Source organism: Hylobates moloch, unplaced genomic scaffold, assembly GCF_009828535.3.
Source record: "Hylobates moloch isolate HMO894 unplaced genomic scaffold, HMol_V3 SCAFFOLD_5, whole genome shotgun sequence".
In the NCBI taxonomy this organism is placed as follows: Eukaryota; Metazoa; Chordata; class Mammalia; order Primates; family Hylobatidae; genus Hylobates; species Hylobates moloch.
Window position 1 is genome coordinate 59,351,170 of NW_026652280.1, and position 24,042 is coordinate 59,375,211.

A 24,042-nucleotide genomic window follows, 5' to 3' on the forward strand; every position below is an offset into this window, starting at 1 on the left:
GTATATGTGTTTAAAATCCAGTCTTACCTTTTTTTATTGGAATGTTTAGTGTACCTAAATGTCATTTAATTATGGATGTAGTTGGGTTTAATTCTACCATCCTGATCTTTGTTCCATCTATTCGTTTCTCCTCTCTTGCTTTTTAATTTGATTAAACAAGCATTTTTCAATGTTCAATTTTTTCTCTCCTCTGTTGGCTTTTTATCTTCTCTTCTTGTTATTTTAGTAGTTATCATTGAGACTACAATATGCTTCTTTGGTTTATTATAGTTAAAATAAGTACTTTTACCTGTTCCAAACTTAGAACGGTTTACCTCTTATTCCTTGACCCCCTCTACCCTTTGTGTTATTGTCACAGTCTATTTTTATATACATTATAAATTTCGTAAGATTTTTTATTGTTGGTGTTTTAGATCAGCAGTTTTCTCCCAAGCACTTTAAAGACATAATTTCACTCTTTCCTGGCTTCCATATCTGAGGAAAAGTTAGCTGTCTGACTGTTGTTCCTGTGTAGATAATATACAGGCTGAGTATCCCTTATCTGAAATGTTTGGGACCAGAAGTATTTCTGATTTGGGATTTTTTTGGATTTTGGAATATTTGCATATACATAATGAGATATCTTAAGGGATGAGACCCAAGTCTAAACACAAAATTCATTTATGAGCCAGGCACGGTGGCTCGCACCTGTAATCTCAGCACTTTGGGAGGCCAGGGCAAATCGCTTGAGCCCAGGATTTTGAGACCATCCTGGGCAACATGGTGAGACCCCGTCTCTACAAAAATTAGCTAGGTGGATGGCACACACCAGTGGTCTCAGCTACTTGTGAGGCTGAGGTGGGAGGATCACCTGAGCCCAGGGAGGTGGAGGCTGCAGTGAGCCCTGATTGTGCCACTGCACTCCAGCCTAGGTGACAGAGACCCTGTCTCAAAAAAAAAAAAAAAAAATTCATTTATGTTTCATATACACCTTATACATATAGTCTGAAGGTAATTTTACATAATTTTAAAAATAATTTTCTGCACAAAATTTTGATGGCATTTTGACTGCAACCTGTCACATGAGGATGGCTGTGGAATTTTCCATTTGTGGTGTTGTCAATGCTCAAAATGTTTTGGATTTTGGAGCATTGCGGATTTTTTTTTTTTTTTTTTTTTGAGATGAAGTCTTGCTCTGTTGCCCAAGCTGGAGTGCAGTGGCACAATCTTGGCTCATTGCAACCTCTGCCTCCCAGGTTCAAGCAATTCTCCTGCCTCAGCCTCCAAGTAGCTGGTACTACAGGTGTGTGCCACCATGCCCAGCTAATTTTTGTATTTTTAGTAGAGATGGGGTTTCACTATGTTGGCCAGGCTGGTCTCCAACTCCTGACCTCGTGATCCACCAGCCTCGGCCTCCCAAAGTGCTGAGATTACAGGCCTGAGCCACTGTGTCCGGCTGCATTTTGGATTTTTGAATTAGGAATGCTCAATCTGCACCACCTCCTTATGGCTGTTTGGCTTTGATTTTTGTAATTTGACCATGGTATGTTTGCTTGAATTTCACTGAGTTTATTTTTCTTGTTTGAGGTTCACTTAATCTGTGGGTATTTTGTTTTATCATATTTAGAAGATTTTTAGCCATTACTTTTTAAAAATGTTGTCACTGTTTCATCTTTTTCTCTCTTCTGCTTCTGGGACTCCATAAATTAGACCTTTTCACTATGCCCCACTGGTTTTATACATTCTGTTCTGCTTTCTTCCCCATTAGCTTTTATCTATGCATTACACCTTGGATACTTTGTTAATGTGTCTGAATCCACTAATCTTGTCTTCTATTATGCCCATCTAGTGAGTACTTAAATTTGATATAATGTTTTACAGTTCTAAAATTTCCATTTGAGGGCCAGGCCGGGTGGCTCACGCCTGTAATCCTAGCTACTTGGGAGGCTGAGGCAGGAGAATCGCTGGAACCTGGGAGGCGGAGGCTGCAGTGAACCAAGATCGTGCCACTGTACTCCAGCCTGGGAGACAGAGTGAGACTCTGTTTCAAAAGAAAATAAATAAATAAATACAATTTCCATTTGATTTTTTTAAATAGATTCAAATTCTGCTGAAATTCTCCAGTTTTTCATTATTTTGCAAAACTTTTCTTCTATTTTAACATTCCATATATTGCTATTTTGAAGTCTTTTGCTAACTCCAAGATTTGGATTATCTCAGAGTCTGCTTCTATTGATTTTGAACTCTTTTTTTTTTTTTTTTTTTTTTTGAGACAGAATCTTGCTCTGTCACCCAGGCTAGAGTGCAGTGGCACGATCTCAGCTCACTGCAACCTCCACCTCCTGGGTTCAAGCGATTCTCCTGCCTCAGCCTCCTGAGTAGCTGGGATTACAGGCGCCCGCCACTATGGCTGGCTAATTTTTGTATTTTTAGCAGAGATGGGGTTTTACCGTCTTGGCCAGGCTGGTCTCAAACTCCTGACCTTGTGATCCACCCGCCTTGGCCTCCCAATGTGTTGGGATTACAGGCGTGAGCCACAGTGCCCAGCCAGATTTTGAACTCTTGACAATCAATCATCTCTTCCCTTCTTCATGTATCTAGTAACTTTTTATTTTGTGTTAGACATTTTGAATCATACACTGTAGATTATCTGGATCATGTTATTTTTTCTGAAGGATGTTCAGTTTAATTCCATTTGTAATTTACCAGCAGATCACCTAGTTGTTAGGGCTTAGTTTTGCTCAGTTTTGCCCTTTCTCCTAGGGTATGGACTTTCTGGGGTCTCAACAAAAAGCCTAGGGTATTCTCCAACATCTATCCAGTTTGGCTGGGCAAGAACTCCTCAGCACTCTGTAGCCTCTGAACTCTGCTTGACTCCCCAGCCTCCTAGTGGCTATTTTCTGTTAGGTCTCCCAGAGACTCTCCCTGTGTATGCGCAGATTAGAACTGACCAAGGACCCGAGGGGATTTTTTTTTTTTTTTTGAGACAGGGTCTTGCTCTGTTGCCCAGGCTGGAGTGCAGTGGTGCAATCATAGCTCACTGCAGCTTCATATTCCTCAATTTGAAGGATCACTCAAGCGACCCATCCACCTCAGCCTCCCAAAGTGCTGGGATTATAGGAGTGAGTCACCACACCCAAGTGGAATTTTAAAGGAGAATTTTAGATTTCTTTCCCTATGGTTCCTTCTCTGGGACCCTGTCCTTCAGATCCCAGCACTAGGATCTCTGCCCCTTTTGCTTAATAAGACTTATGCTTTCTGTTTGGGTTTTACTGCCCTATGCTATTTTAGAAAATGCCTTCAGAAAAGCCAATATAAATGGCCTTCCTTGATATAATGTCCTATCAGTTTTTTTACATACTTTATTTAACTTTTGTAGTTGTTTACAGTGCTATAGTAAGTTGGATATTAGCCTCTCCATCATAGCTAAAACTGAAAGTTCCTCATGATTATATATTTAAAGTGAAACTATGTTGCATGGCTGTGTTGTTCTTTCTAGCCCTGTTTGCAGGTGTGGTGTAGGCAGAGTTGGATTTATTTAGTGTGGTGATTTTGCTAAGCAATGATGATGAAATCAGAGAAGAGTGAAAGGCAAGGTAACTGCAAAGGAGTGATTATACTGCTTCACTAGGGAATTTAAGGAGAATAGTTTCATGAACGGGGTGAGAAGAAGGAAAAGGTGGCAGAAATAATGAAGTAAAGATCCTGGTAGCACCAAGAAATTGCTAGGGTTGGGGTAGAGGGAGTTATCTAGAAAGATGGCAAGTGGTGGTCAGAAAGTAGATGCATGAAATAGATTTTGAAAGGGTTGCAGTTATTGGTGACGTTAAGGTTTAAGGTATGAAGATGGAAAAACTGGCTAAGGTAGAGTGAAAGATAAGATTACACAGGAGAAGAGTTCAAGCTACAAGAGACCAGGGTAATAGAAAAATCATCACCATGTGTATTAAGATGACAATGAGTTAAGACAGGAGAGGAGTTTTGTTGGAGAGGACAATGGTGAGTCATTAAATGAGAATAACTTGAATGGTATCAGTGAATAACAGCAACCAGACAAAGTGGGTGATAAAATTCGATGGCATTAGATCTACAGTTGGAGATATTCGGGAAGAGGAATATGTTAGATAATATGCAAAACCTGTAAGATTAGCAAAACAGTTTTCCTAAAGATTAAATTTTATATGCTTTCACTCTCAACATTAGGATACTTCAGTAGAAGAGTCTGAGAAGTAACAAACTAAAATAATACTCAATGATAGCTGAATTTCAAGTGAGCTAAAATTTCTCCTTCCTCCTAGAAACTATATAAATCTCTTAATTTTGAGGCCGGGCATGGTGGCTCACGCCTGTAATCCCAGCACTTTGGGAGGCCGAGGCGGGCGGATCACAAGGTCAGGAGATCGAGACCATCCTGGTTAACACGTCTCTACTAAAAATACAAAAAATTAGCTGGGCGTGGTAGTGGGTGCCTGTAGTCCCAGCTACTCGGGAGGCTGAGGCAGGAGAATGGCATGAACCTGGGAGGTGGAGGCTGCAGTGAGCTGAGATCGTGACACTGCACTCCAGCCTGGGCGACAGAGCAAGACTCTGTCTCAAAAAAAAAAAAAAAAAAGTCTCTTAATTTTGAAAGGGAAGCATTTTTATTTTTCCTCTTTATTAATGGCAGATATATATATATATATATTTTTTTTTTTGGAGACGGAGTCTCACTCTGTCGCCCAGGCTGGAGTGCAGTGGCGCAATCTCGGCTCACTGCAAGCTCCGCCTCCCGGGTTCACGCTATTCTCCTGCCTCAGCCTCTCCGAGTAGCTGGGACTACAGGCGCCCGCCACCACGCCTGGCTAATTTTTTTGTATTTTTAGTAGAGATGGGGTTTCACCGTGGTCTCGATCTCCTAACCTCGTGATCCGCCCGCCTCGGCCTCCCAAAGTGCTGGGATTACAAGCGTGAGCCACCGCGCCCGGCCTATTTTTTAAAGTACTGGTTTATAAATAGGTTTTGTTAGGAGAAATAAAACAAGAAAAGGATCTCAAAATAATCTACTGAAGAAAACAAGGCAAGTACATATTTAAAAAAATATACCAGGATGGGCATGGTGGCTCACGCCTGTAATCCCAGCACTTTGAGAGGCCTAGGCAGGTGGATCACCTGGGGTCAGGAGTTCGAGACCAGCTTAGCCAACATGGCAAAACCCCATCTCTACTAAAAATACAAAAAATTAGCTGGGCATGGTGGCGGGTACCTGTAATCCCAGCTACTTGGGAGGCTGAGGCAGGAGAATTGCTTGAACCCGGGAGGCAGAGGTTGCAGTGAGCCAGACTGCACCACTGCACTCCAGCCTGGGTGACAGAGTGAGACTCTGTTTAAAAAAAAAAAAAAAAAAAACCCAGTCACACTACTGAAAAAGAACAGTTATTTAGGATATAGGGTGATGAGCCAGGATATTTAAGATACGTTTATTATCTGAGAGAACAGTAAGAGGCCCTTTTGGAAAATGTCCTGAGAAAGCTGAGGTGAATGTGGGGCATATCTCATGTGCTCACCCTGTCAAGGATCGTGGCTTTCACTGTTACCCATCCAATGCCACAGTTACCCATCCAATGCCACAGTAAAGGGAAGGAGTGGGCACAGGGAGAGGCAGGGAGACTATGAGAAGAAATAAAGGCCTTTTCCCCGCTTATAATTCTGTTCCTAATAAACTCCTGATAAAGCCACTCATGAGATAACCAAGAGCTAATAAAATGCAAGCTTACCTGGATATGGCACTCGGCCCTTTGTTACCAGTTCTGTCTGCAGAATTCCAAATGACCAGACATCAGACTTTATTGTAAACCGACCATACAGTGCAGCTTCAGGAGCTGTCCATTTGATTGGAAATTTTGCACCTAAAATAATATTGACCATCTTGCTTAATTGTTTTTAAAAAATCTATTTGTGTAAACATAGCATACGCAGGGCTAATGTTCTGTCAGTATCTCTACTGTAGTCATCAGTGTCAATTCTTTAAATGTACAAGATACATGGGATAAAAATTCTTTAATTTTTAAAATTCATATTGAAATAAATCACATTTCTTCCTGATTAGATCGCTGATGATATAAAAAATAAGTTGGCTGTGGGAACAGAAAACAATTTAAGAAAATAGAGGTTGAAGCTCTAGCAAGCCAAAGATACGGGTTATCATACGTGTAACTTTTAAGTATAGTCTGGCACCTAATAGCTATAGTTAACTATTGGCTGATGAGTGAATATTCTATTGAGTTATAATGTCTACAGGTTTTCAACCATAATCTCTTTCCTACTTTTTATATCGTTCTGGAAAATTTTATTGTACTACTTTTAAAAGCCCATGTTAATTAACTTAAATATTTACTGTATATCTTTTTTGTGGAGGGCATTATGCTAATCATTATGGAAACCTAAAAAGCATGGCTTTCAGGAAGTTTATAAAGTTACTGGGGAAATAAGATTATAGGTGTCTTACATTCTTTAAGTTATTTATATGTGTTTGTAGATAGTGTTTTAAAACAGAGTTCTTTAGACATTTAGACAAACAGACAATCAATTTTCCTTGGCACAGTTACAAAATGTTTCATTTAAAAAGTGGCAGGTGGTTGGGCACAGTGGCTCACGCCTATAATCCCAGCACTTTGAGAGGCCGAGGTGGGCAGATCACCTAAGGTCAGGAGTTCAAGACCAGCCTGGCCAACACGGTGAAACCCTGTCTCTACCAAAAATACAAAACTTAGCCAGGCCTGTAATCCCAGCTACTCAGGAGGCTGAGGCAGGAGAATTGCTTGAACCTGGGGGGCAGAGGTTGCAGTGAGCCAAGATCATGCCACTTCACTCCAGTCTGGGCAAAAAAGCAAAACTTGGCCAGGCGCGGCGGCTCACGCCTGTAATCCCAGCACTTTGGGAGGCCAAGGTGGACAGATCATGAGGTCAGGAGATTGAGACCATCCTGGCTAATACGGTGAAACCCCGTCTCTACTAAAAATACAAAAAAAAAAAAATTAGCCGGACGTGGTGGCAGGCACCTGTAGTCTCAGCTACTCTGGGAGGCTGAGGCAGGAGAATGGCGTGAACCTGGGAGGTGGAGCTTGCAGCGAGCCAAGATTGCGCCACTGCACTCCAGCCGGGGTGACAGAGTGAGACTCTGTCCCAAAAAAACAAAACAAAACAAAAAAAACCAGTAGCAACTACAACATCACTAATCATCAGGGAAATGCAAATTAAAACTACAATGAGACACTACCTTACTCCTGTAAGAATGGCCATAATGAAAAAGTCAAAAACAAAAAAAAACAACAATAGATGTTGGTGTGGATGTGGTGAAAAGGGAACATTTTTCCACTGATGGTGGGAATGTAAATTAGTACAACCACTATGGAAAACAGTATGGAAACTCCTTAAAGAACTAAAAGTAGAACTACCATTCAATCCAGCAATCCCACTACTGGGTATCTTCCCAAAGGAAATGAAATCAGCCAGGTGTGGTGGCTCACGCCTGTAATCCCAGTGCTTTGGGAAGCCAAGGCGTGTGGATCACCTGAGGTCAGGAGTTTGAGACCAACGTGGCCAACATGGTGAAACCTTGTGTCTACTAAAATACAAAAATTAGCCAGGCCTGGTGGCGGGTGCCTGTAATCCCAGCTACGGGGGAGGCTGAGGAAGGAGAATCACTTGAACCTGGAAGGTGGAGGTTGGCAGTGAGCCGAGATTGTGCCACTGCACTCCAGCCTGGGCAACAGATTGAGACTCTGTCTCAAAGCAAAAAAAAAAAAAAAATCATTACATGAAAAAGATACATCCACACACACACATTTATAGCAGCACAATTCGCAATTGCAGATATAGAGCCAACCTAAATGACCATCAACCAATGAGTGGATAAAAAAAAGTGTGGCATATATACACCGTGGTATACTACTCAGCCGTAAAAAGGAATGAAATAATGTATTTTGCAGAAACTTAGACGGAGCTAGAGGCCATTACTCTAAGTGAAGTAACTCAGGGATGGAAAACCAAATATTGTATGGTCTCACTTAAAAGTGGGGCTAAGCTATGAGGACACAAAGGCATAAGAGTAATATAATGGACCTTGGGGAATAAGGGGGAAAGGTTGGGGGGTGGATAAAAGACTACATGTTGGAGGTGAAACCCCGTCTCTACTGAAAATACAAAAATTAGCTGGGTGTGGTGGTACGAGCCTGTAATCCCAGCTACTCGGGAGGCTGGGGCAGGAGAATCGCTTGAATCTGGGAGGCAGACGTTGCAGTGAGCCGAGATCGTGCCACTGCATTCCAGCCTGGGCTGGGCGACAGAGTGAGACTCCGTCTCAAAAAAACAAACAAACCTACATATTGGGTACACTGCACGATGCTTGGGTGATGGGTGCACTGAAATCACCACTAAAGAACTAGTTTCCCAAAAACTTGAAAAAAAAACGTGGCAGCTAAATTAAGCCCTAAAGAATGGTTAGGAGTTTCACATGTAAAGATTACAGGCCGGGCATGGTGTCTCACGCCTGCAATCTTACACTTTGGGAAGCCAAGGCAGGAGGATTGCTTGAGCCCAGAAGTTCGAGACCAGCTTGGGCAACATGGCAAAACTTCGTCTCTACAAAAAATACAAAGAATTAGTCAGGCGTGGTAGTGTGCACCTGTAGTTCCAGCTACTCAGGAGGCTGAGATGGGAGGATCACCTGAGCCCCAGGAGGTCAAGGCTGCAGTGAGCTGAAATCACGCCACTATACTCTAGCCTGAGCGACAGAGTGAGACCCTATCTTGAAAAACAACAACAACAACAACAACAAACATTACAGATAGGAAGGCATTCCAGATGGAGGTAACTGCACAAAAGTATGGAGGTTGAAAGAAAGCACTTTGTCTAAAGCAGGGTTTCTCAATCTCGGCACCGCTACCATTTTGGGCCTGATAATTCCGTGTTGTGGTGGGGGGGGTCTTGCCTGCACATTTCTGTACACTGTAGGAGGTTCAGCAGTATACCTGGCCTCTACCCACTAGATGTCAGCAGTAGCCCCCAGGTTGTAACCACCAAAAAAGTCTGTAGACATTGTCAGATGTCCCCTGGTGAGTGGAGGTACAGGGCAATATCTCCTCTGACTGAGACCCTCAGGCCTTTCTAGGAAAGAAATTAAAATATATTTGTTGTCATATCAAAAGAAGTGTAAAGAAGCTACTACTTGCTATATGTATAATGCAAAGGATACCTAGTCAAGTTCTTTCTTGGAGGAAATAACTATCAGAAAGCCATAGTGGTACATGATTTTATGAATGAAATCAATGTCTCTATGACTCTTCTGAGGGAAGCTAAAACAATTCTTATTCTGGAAAACGCTGTATAGTCAAGAGAGTTAAGCAAAACATAGAACACTACATTACAAGCTTTTATGTAAAAGTAATTTTACCTTGTCTTGCTGTGTATTCATTGTCTTCAATTAACCTTGCTAAACCAAAATCTGCTATTTTGCACACAAGATTTTCTCCTACAAGAATATTAGCAGCCCGAAGATCTCGGTGAATATAGTTCATTCTTTCAATATATGCCATACCATCAGCAATCTTGGAAAGGGAAAAACAAAAAACAAAAGACATACGATACAAAGGGAGGCAGAGAGAAGACAATTATGGTTAACGTCAAATTGTGTCACTGAAAATCATATTATCTTAGAAGGAGATGATGGTAACAGGGTATAGTCTAGAAGATAACAGGAAAACCAGAAACATAATAAAAATGCAGGCTAAATTCAGATTTCAAAAAAATCTAACACTGGCTGGGTGCGGGGCCCACACCTATAATCCCATTAATTTGGGAGGCCAAGGCAGGCGGATCGTTTGAGGTCACGAGTTCGAGATCAGCCTGGCCAACATGGTGAAACCCCGTCTCTACTAAAAATACAAACATTAGCTGGGTGTGGTGGCACATACCTGTAGTCCCAGCTACTCAGGAGGCTGAGGCAGGAGAATCACTTGAACCCAGGAGGCAAAGGTTGCAGTGAGCCAAGATTGTGCCACTGCACTCCAGCCTGGGCAACAGAGCGAGACTCTGCCTCAAAAAAATAAAATATAACATTACTCTGAAGACCAAGATTAACCCTCCTAATGTCTTCTTGTGTCAGTGGTTAGAACAGATAAATCACAAGGTAATTTAGTGCCTCTGGATACAAACTCATCAAGGTTTCTATCAGGCACAATCTAAGATGACATGGTGATAAAGGTATTAAACACAAGGTACAGGTTCCCAAACTACAGCTTGTAGGCCAAATGTGGCCTGCAGCCTGTTTTTGCATAGCCAGAGAACTAAAACTGTTTTTTACATTTTGATTGATTGACTGAGACGCGGTCTCACTCTGTCACGCAGGCTGGAGTGCAGTGGTGCAATCGTGGCTCACGGCAATCTCTATCTTCTGGGCTCAAGCAATTTTCCCACCTCAGCCTACTAAGTAGCTGGGACTTAGGCATGCGCCACCACACCCAGCTAATGTTTGTATTTTTTTGTAGAGATGGGGTTTCACCATGTTGCCCAGGCCCCACAAAGTGCTGAGATTATTAGGAGCCATTTCGCACAGCCTGGTTTTTACATTTTTACAGGGTTGTAAAAAGAAAAAAGTATGACAGATTGGATGTGGCTCACAAAACCTAATTTTTTTTTTTTTTTTAAACAAAAATGGATTGCCAACCTCCCCTACCATAGAGTGTCTAACTCAGAAGCATGAACTGGCCTGGCATACGCCTGTCGCCTATGTATAGTTTCTCAGTATAAAGTTTTTCTGAATTGTCAGATTCTGTGGACATTTGGAGGCTAGGAGGTAAGATTCCAAAACCAGCATGTCAACCAAAGCCAATAATAAGGCCTCTCAAATACCTACCACATATCTGAAGAGAAACTTTTAACAGTTTTCACTATATATTTAAAACAAAAAGTCAGCAGAGTAAAAAAGTCCCATTTTAAACTCTATATATACCATCTTAATTCTTGTGTTGGACTATAGTAAATAAAATATTCAGGCCGGGCACGGTGGCTCACGCCTGTAATCCCAGCACTTTGGGAGGCCGAGGCAGGCGGATCACGAGGTCAGGAGATCAAGACCATCCTGGCTAACACAGTGAAACCCCGTCTCTACTAAAAATACAAAAAATTAGCCGGGCAGGGTGGCGGGTGCCTGTAGTCCCAGCTACTCAGGAGGCTGAGGTGGGAGAATGGTGTGAACCTGGGAGGCGGAGCTTGCAGTGAGCTGGGACTGCACCACTGCACTCCAACCTGGATGACAGAGTGAGACTCCATCTCAAAAAAAAAAAAAAAAAAAAAAATCAGCATACACTTTGGATTACGAATATTTTCTTTGGAACAGCACTCATCCATTTTAATTTTCTTAAAATTATCTGTTGAAATATAAATACATATAGACTTTACATTTGTGGAAACATCTATTTTCTTTCTTTTTTTTCTTGAGATGGAGTCTCGCTCTTGTTGCTCAGGCTGGAGTGCAATGGTGAGATCTTGGCTCACGGCAACCTCCGCCTCCCGGGTTCAAGCGATTCTCCTGCCTCAGCCTCCTGAGTAGCTGGGATTACAGGCGCCCACCACCACGTCTGGCTAATTTTTAGTATTTTTAGTAGAGAAAGAGTTTCACCATGTTGGCCAGGCTGGTCTCGAACTCCTGACCTCAAGTTATCCACCCGCCTCGGCCTCCCAAAGTGCTGAGATTACAAGCGTGAGCCACCACACCTGGCCTGGAAACATCTATTTTCTAAGAAATCGTATGATACAGGACAGCACTGGACTAAGAGTTAGATAGCTGGTTCTAATACTCGTTCTGTTACTAACAAGTTATGTGAATTTTAGATACCTCTCATCTTTTGATACTTCATTAATCTGTATCATTAAGAGCTCACATTAGATTATCTCTGATGTTCCTGCCAGTTCTAAAATTCCATTATTGGCCAGGTAATCCCAATACTTTGGGAGGCTGAGGTGGGAGAATCCTTTGAGCCAAGGACTTTGAGACCAGCCTAAGCAACACAGACAGATCCCTGTGTCTACAAAAAAACCCACAATTTTTTAAATTGGCTGGGAATGGTGGCCTGTGCCTGCAGTCCCAGCTACTCAGGAGGCTGAGGCGAGAGACTTGCTAGAGCCCAAGAATTCAAGGCTCTTCAAGAAGGGAGCTATCAGCGCACCACTGCATTCCACCCTGGGTGACAGAATGAGACTCTTGTCTCTAAAAAAATAAAAAATAAAAATAAAATCCCACCATTTCACTACATATACTATAATATTCTGGTAAGATTATTCCACATTTTAATTTACACTTTCAATTCAAATGGATACATGTATATATACAGATACCTGAGCAGCCATATCAACCAGCTGTGGAAGCTTCAAATACTTTCCATCTCCTTCCTTAAGGAAATCTAATAAGCTTCCTGTAACAGACAGCAAGATATTCATAAAAAAAAAAGCAAATCTTACATTAGGATTGAAATGAATACTCCTCCACCCCAAATCACAACACAAAACTTCTTAGCTTTTCATTTTTTAAAATTTTGTGCAGTTTTGGAGTTTCCAAATAATTATCTAGATCCCAGAAGAGGTCTCTAAGCTGAAATTTTGAAAACTTCTGATAACATATGCAAAAAAAGAAAATGCATTAACTTTACCTGACAAGAGGCATTTTTTCCTTGCTTTGATCAATATCCCAATTCTGATTCAAAAAGTAGTATTAAATACTTACATATTTTTAAGTAAATCTGAATCAAGAATTCCGACAACTAGGAGTATCTTGGGGGTGGTTAAGACTAAATATAGGTAGCTAAATGAGTTGCTGTGGAACTACTGCTGTGACCAAGCTCTCTCTCTGAAAACTACAAACTACTATGAATAACAGCAAAGAAAAAGGCTAGAAGTCTGATTATGGCTTCACTATTATTTGTTAAAGCTTATAATCAAGAGAAAACATCACACAAAACCAAATTATTAAGGCAAATTTAAAACATAAAAGTGGTCTATTCTCTTCAGAAGTAACAACGCTATGGAAGACAGAGGAAAGTTGAGGAATGGCTCTAGATTAAAGGAGACTAAATAGAAATGACAACTAAATGGAATGCCTGAGCACAAACTGGATCAGGGAAGTGTAGTTGGTAGACTGGTCCAGAGCTAGGGAGACCAAATTCCAGGTGAAAGAAAAAACATGAAAACAAAGAGCAGAACAGTGGGTTTATGCTGGAGTGCATGGGGAATGAGTTTGGACAGATTATAAAGGGACAAGTGCTAAGTGAATACCAAAATGAGAAACTGAAGAGTTTTAAAAATAGAAAGGACTTTTGTTATCTTGTATTCTAAATCTCTCCCGCCTGGAAATAATTGTACCCAGTGGTCTGACAACACAGAATTTTACCATGTTCTCCCAATTAAATAATTCTTAAAATTAATATACAGAGCTAAATGGGCTATCAGCCTTACCTTCATTATATTTCTTATGCTCCAATATCTTTTTTAATTGTTAAAGTCTTTATTTATTTGAAACGGAGTCTCGCTCAGTCACCCAGGCTGGAGTGCAGCAGTGTCATCTTGGCTCACTGCAACCTCTGCCTCCCTGGCTCAAGCCATTCTCGTGCCTCAGCCTCCCGAGCAGCTGGAACTACAGGCACGAGCCACCACCCCCAGCTATTTTTTGTATTTTTAGCAGAGACGGGTTTTTGCTATGTTGGCCAGGCTGCGATCGAACTCCTGACCTCAAGTGATCTGCCTGCCTCGGCCTCCCAAAGGGCTGGGATTGGAGGCGTGAACCACTGTGCCTGGCCTGCTTCCAATATCTTGATTTAAACATCTTCCCTGTCCTTTTCTCCCTTTTTTTTTTTTTTTTTTTTTTTTTTGAGACAGGGTCTCATTTTTTCACCCCAGATGGGAGTGCAGTGGCACAATCACAGCTCACTGTGGCCTTAACCTCCTGGGCTCAAGCAATCTTCATGCCTCAGCCTCCTGAGTAGGGAATATATGTGTGCAACCATGTCCTGCTAATTTTTTTAGTTTTTGTAGAGATGGGGTTTCGCCATGTTGCCCAGGTCAGCCACCATGCCTGGCCCTCCCTTCCCCTCTGGTTCATCTAATATACTCTTTGAAAGGGCATATTTGGGCTGGGTGTGGTGGCTCACACCTGTAATCCCAGCACTTTGGGAGGCCAAGGCGGGCTGATCGCTTGATCCCAGGAGTTCCAAACCAGCCTGGGAAACAGGGTGAAATCCCATCTGCAGAAAAATACAAAAATTATCTATGTGTGGTGGCATGCACCTGTAATCCCAGCTACTCAGGAGGCTGAGATGAGAGGATCGCTTGAGCCCAGGGAGGTCGAAGATAAAGAGAAATGTGACCACACTCCACTCTGGGGGATAGAGTGAGGCCCCACCTCACAAAAAAACAAAAACAACAAACAAACAAACAAAAAACACCAAGCAAACAAAAAAAAAATGCCATATTTGGCAACTGTTTGCAGTAGACATTCCTTCCAAAGAGCGCCAGGTGCTTTGGGTCTTTAGGTGTGTTCTGGCTATCAATTAATAGGCTGTATCATTTCTTAACTTTTGGTTTCAGTCCCCTTTTGAGGGGAAAAATTTTCCTACAGCAAATATGTAACTTGTAGTTGTCCTTGTCACCACTAGATGGAACTACATCATTGACCAAGACAGACTACTGGAGAGGCTGACATAATTAGTGACTACTGTATATTATTGGTTCAAGAGTAAAAATAATAATAAAGCAGATCAAATCAAACACATAAAAATCAGGCCTGTCAGCTTATCTGCTGACTAGTTCTTACTAGTTCTTCTAACTAACCCTGCTACTGAAGATCCCATCTTGTAGTCTAGAGTTAAGGAAAATGAAGAAATTTCCATTGAAGGTAGTGGGAAGGCCAGGCACAGTGGCTCATGCTGGTAATACCAGCACTTTGGGAGGCCAAAAAGGGAGGATTGCTTGAGGCCAGGAGTGCAAGACCAGCCTGGGCAATATAGTTGAGACCCCAGTCTCTATTAAAAAAAAAAAAAAAGGAAGCAGTGGGGAAAAAAGTTCCTAGAAGTCCTGAATATAGGAATTATGTTTACATTAAAATGAGAAAACTAATTTACCTTATTTCTTTGCTTTAGTACTAAAAATGTAAGTATCTTTCTGATTTTATCATTTTAATTAAATGTGTACAAACACTTTCTATTTTTCACCTTTCTAGCTTTTCCATTTCTTTTAGTCAAACTCGATTTCAAAATTAATTCAGCCTGCCTACTTTTCCTTTTAAACGTCATACTATCCTCTGGAATAACTGGATAATCACTATTCCATTAAACAAAGTGTCAGGTTTCTTCTATCCAAATGTCTACATAAAAATCTTAAATTAGAAAACAGTATATGCTAAGTCTATATGCATACAAATAGAAATAAAGACTCTTAAAAATATTATCAACACGAATACCTAAAGAGATACTAATACATACCTTTTGACATAAATTCAGTGACAATGTAAATTGGCTCTTCAGAAACAACAGCATATAGTGGAACAAGTTTATCATGTCTTAATTTTTTCATTATCTGAGCTTCTTGAAGGAAAGCTTCTGGCATCATTGTACCTGGTTTTAGTGTTTTGATTGCTACTTTCGTGGTTCCATTCCATGTTCCTAAATAAATAACGCATTTTATGAATTTATATTTTAAAGGATTTTAGACCAAACTTCAGTGAACAGCACGTCTCTTAAATATTGAAACATATTTTATCATAAATTGTTGCACTTTAATCCACAGCTAGACAATGACAGAAAACAAAAATTCAGGCTTCTTACCCATCCACACTTCACCAAAACATCCTTGTCCTAGTTTAACCTCTAGTCGCAAAGATTCTCGAGGGATTTCCCAAGCATCTTTTGCTAGACCTTGAGTCTGAGGTTTCACAGTTGGACACACAGTTGTCAACTTGTGGCATAAACCATCAGCATGTTCTAGATAAATGAATAAACTACACTGTAAAATCAACTACAAAAATTAAGGGGCATATAGCGTATCAATGTTTTAAGTTTAAACTGTAGAAAAACAAAAACAGAAGTCCTTTCAAGTTTTACTCTAAAAGCACAAAACAAAAAGGGAGTTGTCCATAAGCAGCAAAACATGAAATATACATAAGTGAAACATTTTGTAAAATTTATTTTTAAGGCCGGACAAGGTGGCTCACGTCTGTAATCCCAGCACTTTGGGAGGCTGAGGCGGATGAATCACGAGGTCAGGAGTTCGAGACTAGCCTGGCCAATACAGTGAAATGCTGTCTCTACTAAAAATACAAAAATTAGCCGGGCGTGGTGGTGCATGCCAGTAGTCTCAGCTACTAAGGAGGCTGAGGCAGATGAATCACTCGAACCCAGGAGGCAGATGTTGCAGTGAGCCAAAATTGTGCCACTGCACTCTAGCCTGGGTGACACAGTGAGATTCTGACTCAAAAAAAAAAAAAGTGTATATATACATATATATATGTTATTATTTACTACTTAGTATGTATATACTAAAATATAGTAAATATATTGTATTTACTAAATAGTATGTATATACTAATATATAGTAAATATATTAGTATATTTACTACTTAGTATAACTTACAATATATATTTTTAAAGTTATTATTTACTAAATACTTAGTATGTTCCAGTATTGTGCTAAATTAGCACTTCACAAGTATCTCATATAAATGAAGCTTTGAAAACATATGCAACTTTCCCCCAAGGCCCTGCAGTTAGTAAATGGTAGAGATGGGATTCAAATCTAGGTCTGTCTGCTTCCAAAGTTCTGCCTTTGTACACTGGGTTTTATTAATTCTCAAAGAGAATGTTATCATTAAATGTTATTTTCTAATAGCCACTAATCTGTAAGAGGCATACGAAAAAATCAAGGAAAAAGTTCATTTAGGAGATATTTTTTTTTTTTTTTTGAGATGGAGTCTCACTCTGTCGCCCAGGATGGAGCGCAGTGGTGTGATCTCAGCTCACTGCAACCTCTACCTCCTGGGTTCAAGTGATTCTCCTGCCTCAGCTTCCCAAGTAGCTGGGCCTACAGGTGTATGCCACCACACCTGGCTAAATTTTTTTGTATTTTAATAAAGATAGGGTTTTGCCATGATGCCCAGCTGGTCTCGAACTCCTGACCTCAAGTGATCTGTCTGTTTCGGCCTCCCAAAGTGGTGGGATTACACGCGTCAGCCACCGCGCCTGGCCTTTTTTTTTTTTTTAAGAGATGAGGTCTTGCCATGTTGCCCAGGCTGTCCTTGAACTCCTGGCCTCAAGTGATCCTTCTGCATCAGTAGTTGGCATTAAAGGCACAATCCACCATGCCTAGCAGGAGACTGATTTTTTTAAATAAGGGAGACACAAAGTCAGGGAACCCTAGATTCATAACAGCTTGACTTGTGAAGTCTGCTTATACAATCTTTCTTATTATAAATGAGACGTGTTCTCTCCTATTCTCACTAAAATAACCACATAAATTCACATTGTGACAAAGGCAATTAGAAGTGATGCCACTGCTTGGTAACATGCTTGATCAATGTCAAGACTGCTGGCTGACTTGACAGACTCAGTTTGCAGCTAGCTGTCATTGAAGACATTACCATGGAAACATCCCCTCTCCTAGTATTAATCATGTAAAGACTTTCAGGTGCATTCATATGCCAAATTGGTAACGAAAAATTTTGAGACAGAAGATTCTAATATTAAATACCTTCAGAGGTCCTTGAAAGACAAAAATGTCTATAATTGCTATAGGTTAATTTTCTAGGATAAGAAAAATGCATCGTCAGACCAAATTTCATTGAATTTATACTTTAGGAAAGCTTATGTGATCCAGCCCATGCAGGGGAAGGTAATCCTTCTGACATAGCTTTTTCTGTTACCCAATGTCTAGTTTTACTTACTAAGTGTCCATAAATATTTGCTTTTAGGTTTATTTTCACAATCTACATGTGGTGAAATGAACTCCAATGTAAATACTATGCCGGTAAGATATAAGGACCCAAATGATGAGAGTCTATTAGCACGTTATCTGAGTAGCACAATGGAAGTACTAAGTATCACCTGTTCCTCCCTTTAAACTAGAATACAACATTTATTGGGCATGTATTATGTGTAAATAAGTGTGTAAATCTTAAGAGAAATGAGGATATGGATTTTGTCCTCATAAACTAGAATGTGAAGAAATAATTTTTACCTTTGAAATATTCACATACCTGTGTAGTGTTTCACCAATTTCTGCAGAGTATCAAATTGTGCTCTGGTTGTGATATAGTATCCACCATTGTCAAGTTTCCTAATTTTGTAGTGTTTCACATTGTCACCCCTTACCTCATCCCAATCACGAATAGAAAGGGAATAAGCACCTGGGTGAAAAATAAATACTTTCACTATATCTTTCTCAAAATACTGCCCCAAGAAATTTTATACTTATACTAATATAACAATATTCATACCTTTAGTAGTTTCACTCTCTCTTACTAAGAAAATACCTCGTTGATTTCCAGGATTGAGAAGTAATCTTTCAGCATCTTTTCTCCCCATTTTGCCAAAATACCATCTGGAAAAAAATTAAGTATTTTGAATTGAAAAGTGTGAGGTTCAGAAAAATTATACATAAGTGTCAGTAAGAATGGACTGGGATAGGTTTGGATGACCAAGAATAGCTAGAGAACACAGCTCAAAATACAGGAAAATGTAAGAGTTGTATTGATTAAATAGTAATATCACAAATATTACTGTTAGAATATACTCTTACAGTATTTCTATGTATTAACTACTCAATGTGTCTCTTAAAATTCCACCTGACAGTCACAGGAACAGTAAATGGAGAAGGAAAGGCAGCAAAATAACAGATCCTTTCTGTCAGTGACAAATGGAAATATTAAGACTATGACAGGAAGAATAGAAGTGGTTCCCTGGTAACAGTGTCATCATCTGTATTCAGTAAGACACAGGTATATCATACCCAAATTACTAGTAACTCTAAATATGTGTGGGTTTAATTTAATAAGGTTTTGTGAATAAAATGACAGTGTCTGCTATGGAAGAGTTCACAGAAAACTGGAGAAGAAAGACAAAAGAACAAAACAGAAAGTAAGAAGCACCATAGTGGAACAAAGAGTTATTGAGACACATTACAGATCATTAATAAAAGCAAACAAACACTGATAGAGCACCTATCATATACAAGGTACTGTGTTAAGTGTTATAATATGAAAATAAAGTAGCATTTATGAATCCCAGATAAACTGGTTTAACCTAAAAGTAGTATGTCACTGAAGGTGAATTTTGACTTTTTAAAAGTTGCAAAAATAGGACACAGAACTCCCATACACCCTACAATAAACCCTACAACTAGGTTCCCCAATGGCTAACATTTTGCTTTGTCATACTCTCTCCCTCTCTATATATGTATGTGTGTGCATGTATATATATACATATGTATTTTTTCTTAACTAATTGTAAGTTGCAAACATGCTAAATTATTACCTCAAATACTTCAGTGTGTACTTGCTAAAAGAGAAGGATACTTTCCTACATAACTACAATGCAAGTGCCTAAATCAAGACATTAACAGTCATATAAAACCAACTGAAAATAATATTCTTTCATGGGCATATTACTTTTATAATCATAAAATGATAATAAATCTCTGAAATATTTCAAAAATAGTAAAACCTTAAAGAATGTAAGTCTTTGGGCCAGGCACAATGGCTCACGCCTGTGATCCTAGCACTTTGGGAGGCTGAGGCGGGTGGATCACTTGAGGTGAGGAATTTGAGACCAGCCTGGCCAATAGGTGAAACCCTGTCTCTACTAAAAATACAAAAATTAGCTGGGCGTGGTGGTGCATGCCTGTAGTCCCAGCTACTTGGGAGGCTGAGGCAGGAGAATTGCTTGAGCCTGGGAGGTGGAGGTTGCAGTGAGCTGAGATTACGCCACTACATTCCAGCCTAGGCGACAGAGCCAAGACCCTGTCTCAAAAAAAAAAAGAAGAATGTAAGTCTTGGCATCATAAATATGGGATGCATATATATACCAATATACCCATTCCTATCAACACACCCCCATATATAAGCTGTAAGTTAAAAAAATAAGTCAAGGCAGGGAATGAGGATAATCTGAAGGCAAATTTTTGAAGTGAGTCTGAAAAACATGCAAAAGGCTTACAGATACATATTTAAGTGAAAACATAAAAGAGAGAGACTAGACATAAGGAAATATGACTGATGCAGATTCGTTTATGATCCTACTCTAAGTGAACAGTGTGACATTAGTTATTAATTTTTAAGTAACATCTATTAATATGATACGTTAGCTGTATTAAGACTGGTATGTAATTCTGTGTGTGTAAAGTTGTGGCTAAGTAGAATGTGCATTAAAACATTTAAAAAATCAAAATAATTAATAAAATATGAAGTAGTGCCATACTCTTCTGCCTGAATGGAATCTGCAGGCGCTACATAATTGCTCGGGATATAACCATTCTTTCCTGTAGCGATTGATCTTGCTTCCCACCAATCTCCTTCCCTGCAACACATAAAACAGCAATCACCGCAAGGTAGACTATTGCCCAAGGTACAATATATTGCAGTGCTATCTTGTATCTGAAGTAAACAAAGGGTATTACTTTCATTTTTTATTTATGCATTCATTGGATAAAGAATTAAACTCAAAGAATGATATTAAAAAATAGGTTACATGAATTAAAGGAAGCACAATTGCATACTTCTGCTCCAAATAAAGCCTCAAAATCCTACATACTTAGTTATAAGATTTCTTTTTTTAACACAATTCTTTCAACCTAAGACAGACTATAGTGAATAAAACAATTTGGGAGGTAAATCTTTCAAATTACTCAGTTTGTTTTCTTTTCTTTTTTTTTTTTTTTTTTAAAGCTTTAAGGTGTAATTTGCATGCCATAAAATTCCCCCACTTAAGATGTACAATTCACTAGTTTTTAATATATTCACAGAGTTGTACAACCATTATCACAATCAATTTTAGAACATTTTCATCACCCCCAAAAGAAACTCTGTACCCATTAGCAGTCACTCCGCACCCCCAACTCCCTCCAACCACTGTCAACCACTAATCAGCTGTCTCTATGGATATGCCCACTGCATGCACTTTATATAAATGGAAATATGTGCATTTATGTGGTCTTTTGTAACTTTTACTTGGCCTAATTTTTTAAAGGTTCATCTAGGTTATAGCATGTGTATCAGTAGTTCATTCTTTACTGCCAAATGCTTTTCTCTTTACAGTACATAAAATTGTAATATTCTTTTTTAATCATTTTAGATAAAAAAAAATCACAATGCTCTAACATTCCTATAGCCAGACAATTAACAATGAGCAACTAGGTTAAAAACTGAATTTCTGGGCCAGGCGTAGTGGCTCAAGCCTGTAATCCCAGCACTTTGGGAGGCTGAGGCAGACAGATCGCCTGAGGTCCGGAGTTCAAGACTAGCCTGGTCAACATGGTGAAACCTGGTCTCTACTAAAAATACAAAAATTAGCTAGACGCAGCGGCGTGCACCTGTAGTCCAGCTACTTGGGAAGCTGAGTCAGTAGAATCGCTTGAACCCGGGAGGTGGAGGTTGCAGTGAGCCGAGATCATGCCACTGGACTCCAGCCTGGGCTACAGAGCGAGACTCCATCTAAAAAAAAGAAACAAAACAAAACAAACAAAAACCCCAAAAAACTGCATTTCTGGCCGGGTGCGGTGGCTTATGCCTGCAATCCCAGTACTTTGGGAGGCCAGGGCGGGCAGATCATCTGAGGTCAGGAGTTCGTGACCAGCCTGGCCAACATGGTGAATGAAACCCTGTCTCTACTAAAAATACAAAAATTAGCTGGGAGTGGAGGTGTGTGCCTGTAATCCCAGTTACTCAGGAGACTGAGGCAGGAGAATCGCTTGAACCTGGGAGGCAGGGTTTGCAGTCAGTCAAGATCATGCCATTGCACTCCAGCCTGGGTGACAAGAGCAAAACTCCATCTCAAAAAAACAAAAACAAAACAAAAAAACCCCTGAATTTCTAGAATAATGCATACTTATAAAAATGTTATCTAGAAATATTCCAGTAAGAACAAAATTAATAATTCAGAACATGAGAACTACATGTAGTTTGTAACACATAAGCCCTCATTTTTTCAAAATTAATGTGAAAAGACCAAATATAATCAGTCTTTAAATAGGAAGATAGATATGGGATTTGTTACTAAAGATTAGATGCATGTTTTGCTTCACCAAGATAAAAACTGAAAAGGTACTGTCTAAATTAAAATGTTATAAATGCCTAGATAAATTTGCTCTCTAGAAAATGAATGAAAAATCCCTCAGTAATTCAAATATTTAGAAACTCATACACTTGGTTTGTGGTTCCTCATATATACTAAGCACTTTCAGATACACAAACCAAAAACCTTGTATTTGATCCTGCTAAGCATTCATTGATTCACTCTAACATTTACTGAATATCTGTTAAGTGACAGACTTTAGTGTGTGCTGGAAATAAAAGTAAAAAGACAGTCCTTGACTTCAAGGAATTCACAGTCTAGAGCTGGGTTTTCCAACTTCAGCACTATTGACACCTTGGACTTAATCATTCTTTGTTGTGGGAGGCTGCTGTGTGCATTTTAAGATATTTACCAATATCCCTGGCCTCTACTCACTAGAAGACAGTGGCAGCACCCCAACTGTGACAACCAAAAATGTCTCCAGATATTGCCAAATATCCCCTGGGTGATTCTGTCCCAGGTTGAGAACCATTGGTCTAAAAGAATGACAAGCAAGTGACAAATTGTAATTCAAAATGTGATGAGAGCTATGATTGAGGTTTGCATAGGGTGCTATGTAAACATCTAAGAGAGATACTTAATCCAGCAGGGGATAGGGACTGGGCCAGGCAGGAGAGGAAGAATGTAAGGAAAGGCATCCTTGAGAAAGGACATATTAACTATATTTTGAAGGGTGAGTAGGATTAGCTAAATAAAGGAAAGAAAGGGAAAGATGAGAAATCAGACTCCAGAAAAAGGAAACAGTATGTGTGAAAGCATGAGAGTATGAGAAACTCCAGTGTACTCAGAAAACTGCAAGTAATTCAATATGTCTGGGTAGTAGAGTCAGAAGAGGGGAGAAGCACATAGTAAATTCTCAATGAATGATTTTTGTTATCATTGTTGTTTTCCTTTTATCTTGATGGCAAGTGGTAGGTACTGAATATTTTAAAGGTAGAAGGATATGACCATATTTTATGTTCCGGAACAATAACTGGTAGCAGATGGGAACAAGGATGGAAGAAAACATGACTGGAAGCAAATAGACCATAAACATACATTTTGAGAAGTTACAAAGTGGTCATTATGCTTGCTAATGAAATTATTCGATCTACTTTCTACAACGAACATCAAATGTTCTACAGTGTACCTCTAGGCAAAAAGTCTAAGAGTCACATAAGGAAAAAAACAATTTCATCAATTGGAAAGTAGATGGGTTCCTTACTCAACTTCCCCCAGCTTTTTTTAATAGAATGAGACAAGATCTTTAAACCATCTGGTACTTAGAAAAATAGGTGCATCGAACTCTCTTCATAAAGTTTTTTAAAAAAATAATACACTTGCATGTACTCCCCTCAGTAACTCTTCATTCTTAAATCTCTACTGTTTATGGCAGAACCACAGCAGCACAAATTGTAGAAGTAATAATTTCTGGCTATAGCAGCAGTGTTACAACATGCATCTAGAGAAGCCAATGCATTGTTAAACACAGTGGGCAGCCCATGCCCTACCTCTCTCATCTCTGGATCATCAACTAGCTCAGTGGTTTCTGTGTAAAGACCAGATTCTGTCAGTATTTCTCTCACAAAATATTCATGACACTTACGTATTGTTAATTATTTGAAATCTTTCACCTTTCTTAAATGAAAGGTCTTCTGTAGTTCTAGCTTCATAATCATATAAGGCCACAAATATAGTAACACCACCTATCAGAGGGAAAAAA

At 39.7% G+C, this 24,042-nt stretch overlaps 1 protein-coding gene across 3 annotated transcripts in view; it reads right to left on the bottom strand.

Annotated features, from left to right (window-relative positions):
• YES1 (YES proto-oncogene 1, Src family tyrosine kinase) overlaps positions 1-24,042 on the bottom strand; it is a 94,672-nt gene that overhangs the window by 7,297 nt on the left and 63,333 nt on the right. For all 3 annotated transcript variants that reach the window (XM_058438572.1, XM_032152694.2, XM_058438571.1), the window contains exons 3-11: positions 23,926-24,025; positions 20,469-20,567; positions 18,491-18,594; positions 18,251-18,400; positions 15,828-15,983; positions 15,486-15,665; positions 12,352-12,428; positions 9,410-9,563; positions 5,733-5,864 (exon numbers count right to left, since the gene is read on the bottom strand). In XM_058438572.1, coding sequence (XP_058294555.1) covers positions 5,733-5,864; positions 9,410-9,563; positions 12,352-12,428; positions 15,486-15,665; positions 15,828-15,983; positions 18,251-18,400; positions 18,491-18,594; positions 20,469-20,567; positions 23,926-24,025 — 1,152 coding nt within the window. The remainder of the gene's footprint in view (positions 1-5,732; positions 5,865-9,409; positions 9,564-12,351; positions 12,429-15,485; positions 15,666-15,827; positions 15,984-18,250; positions 18,401-18,490; positions 18,595-20,468; positions 20,568-23,925; positions 24,026-24,042) is intronic.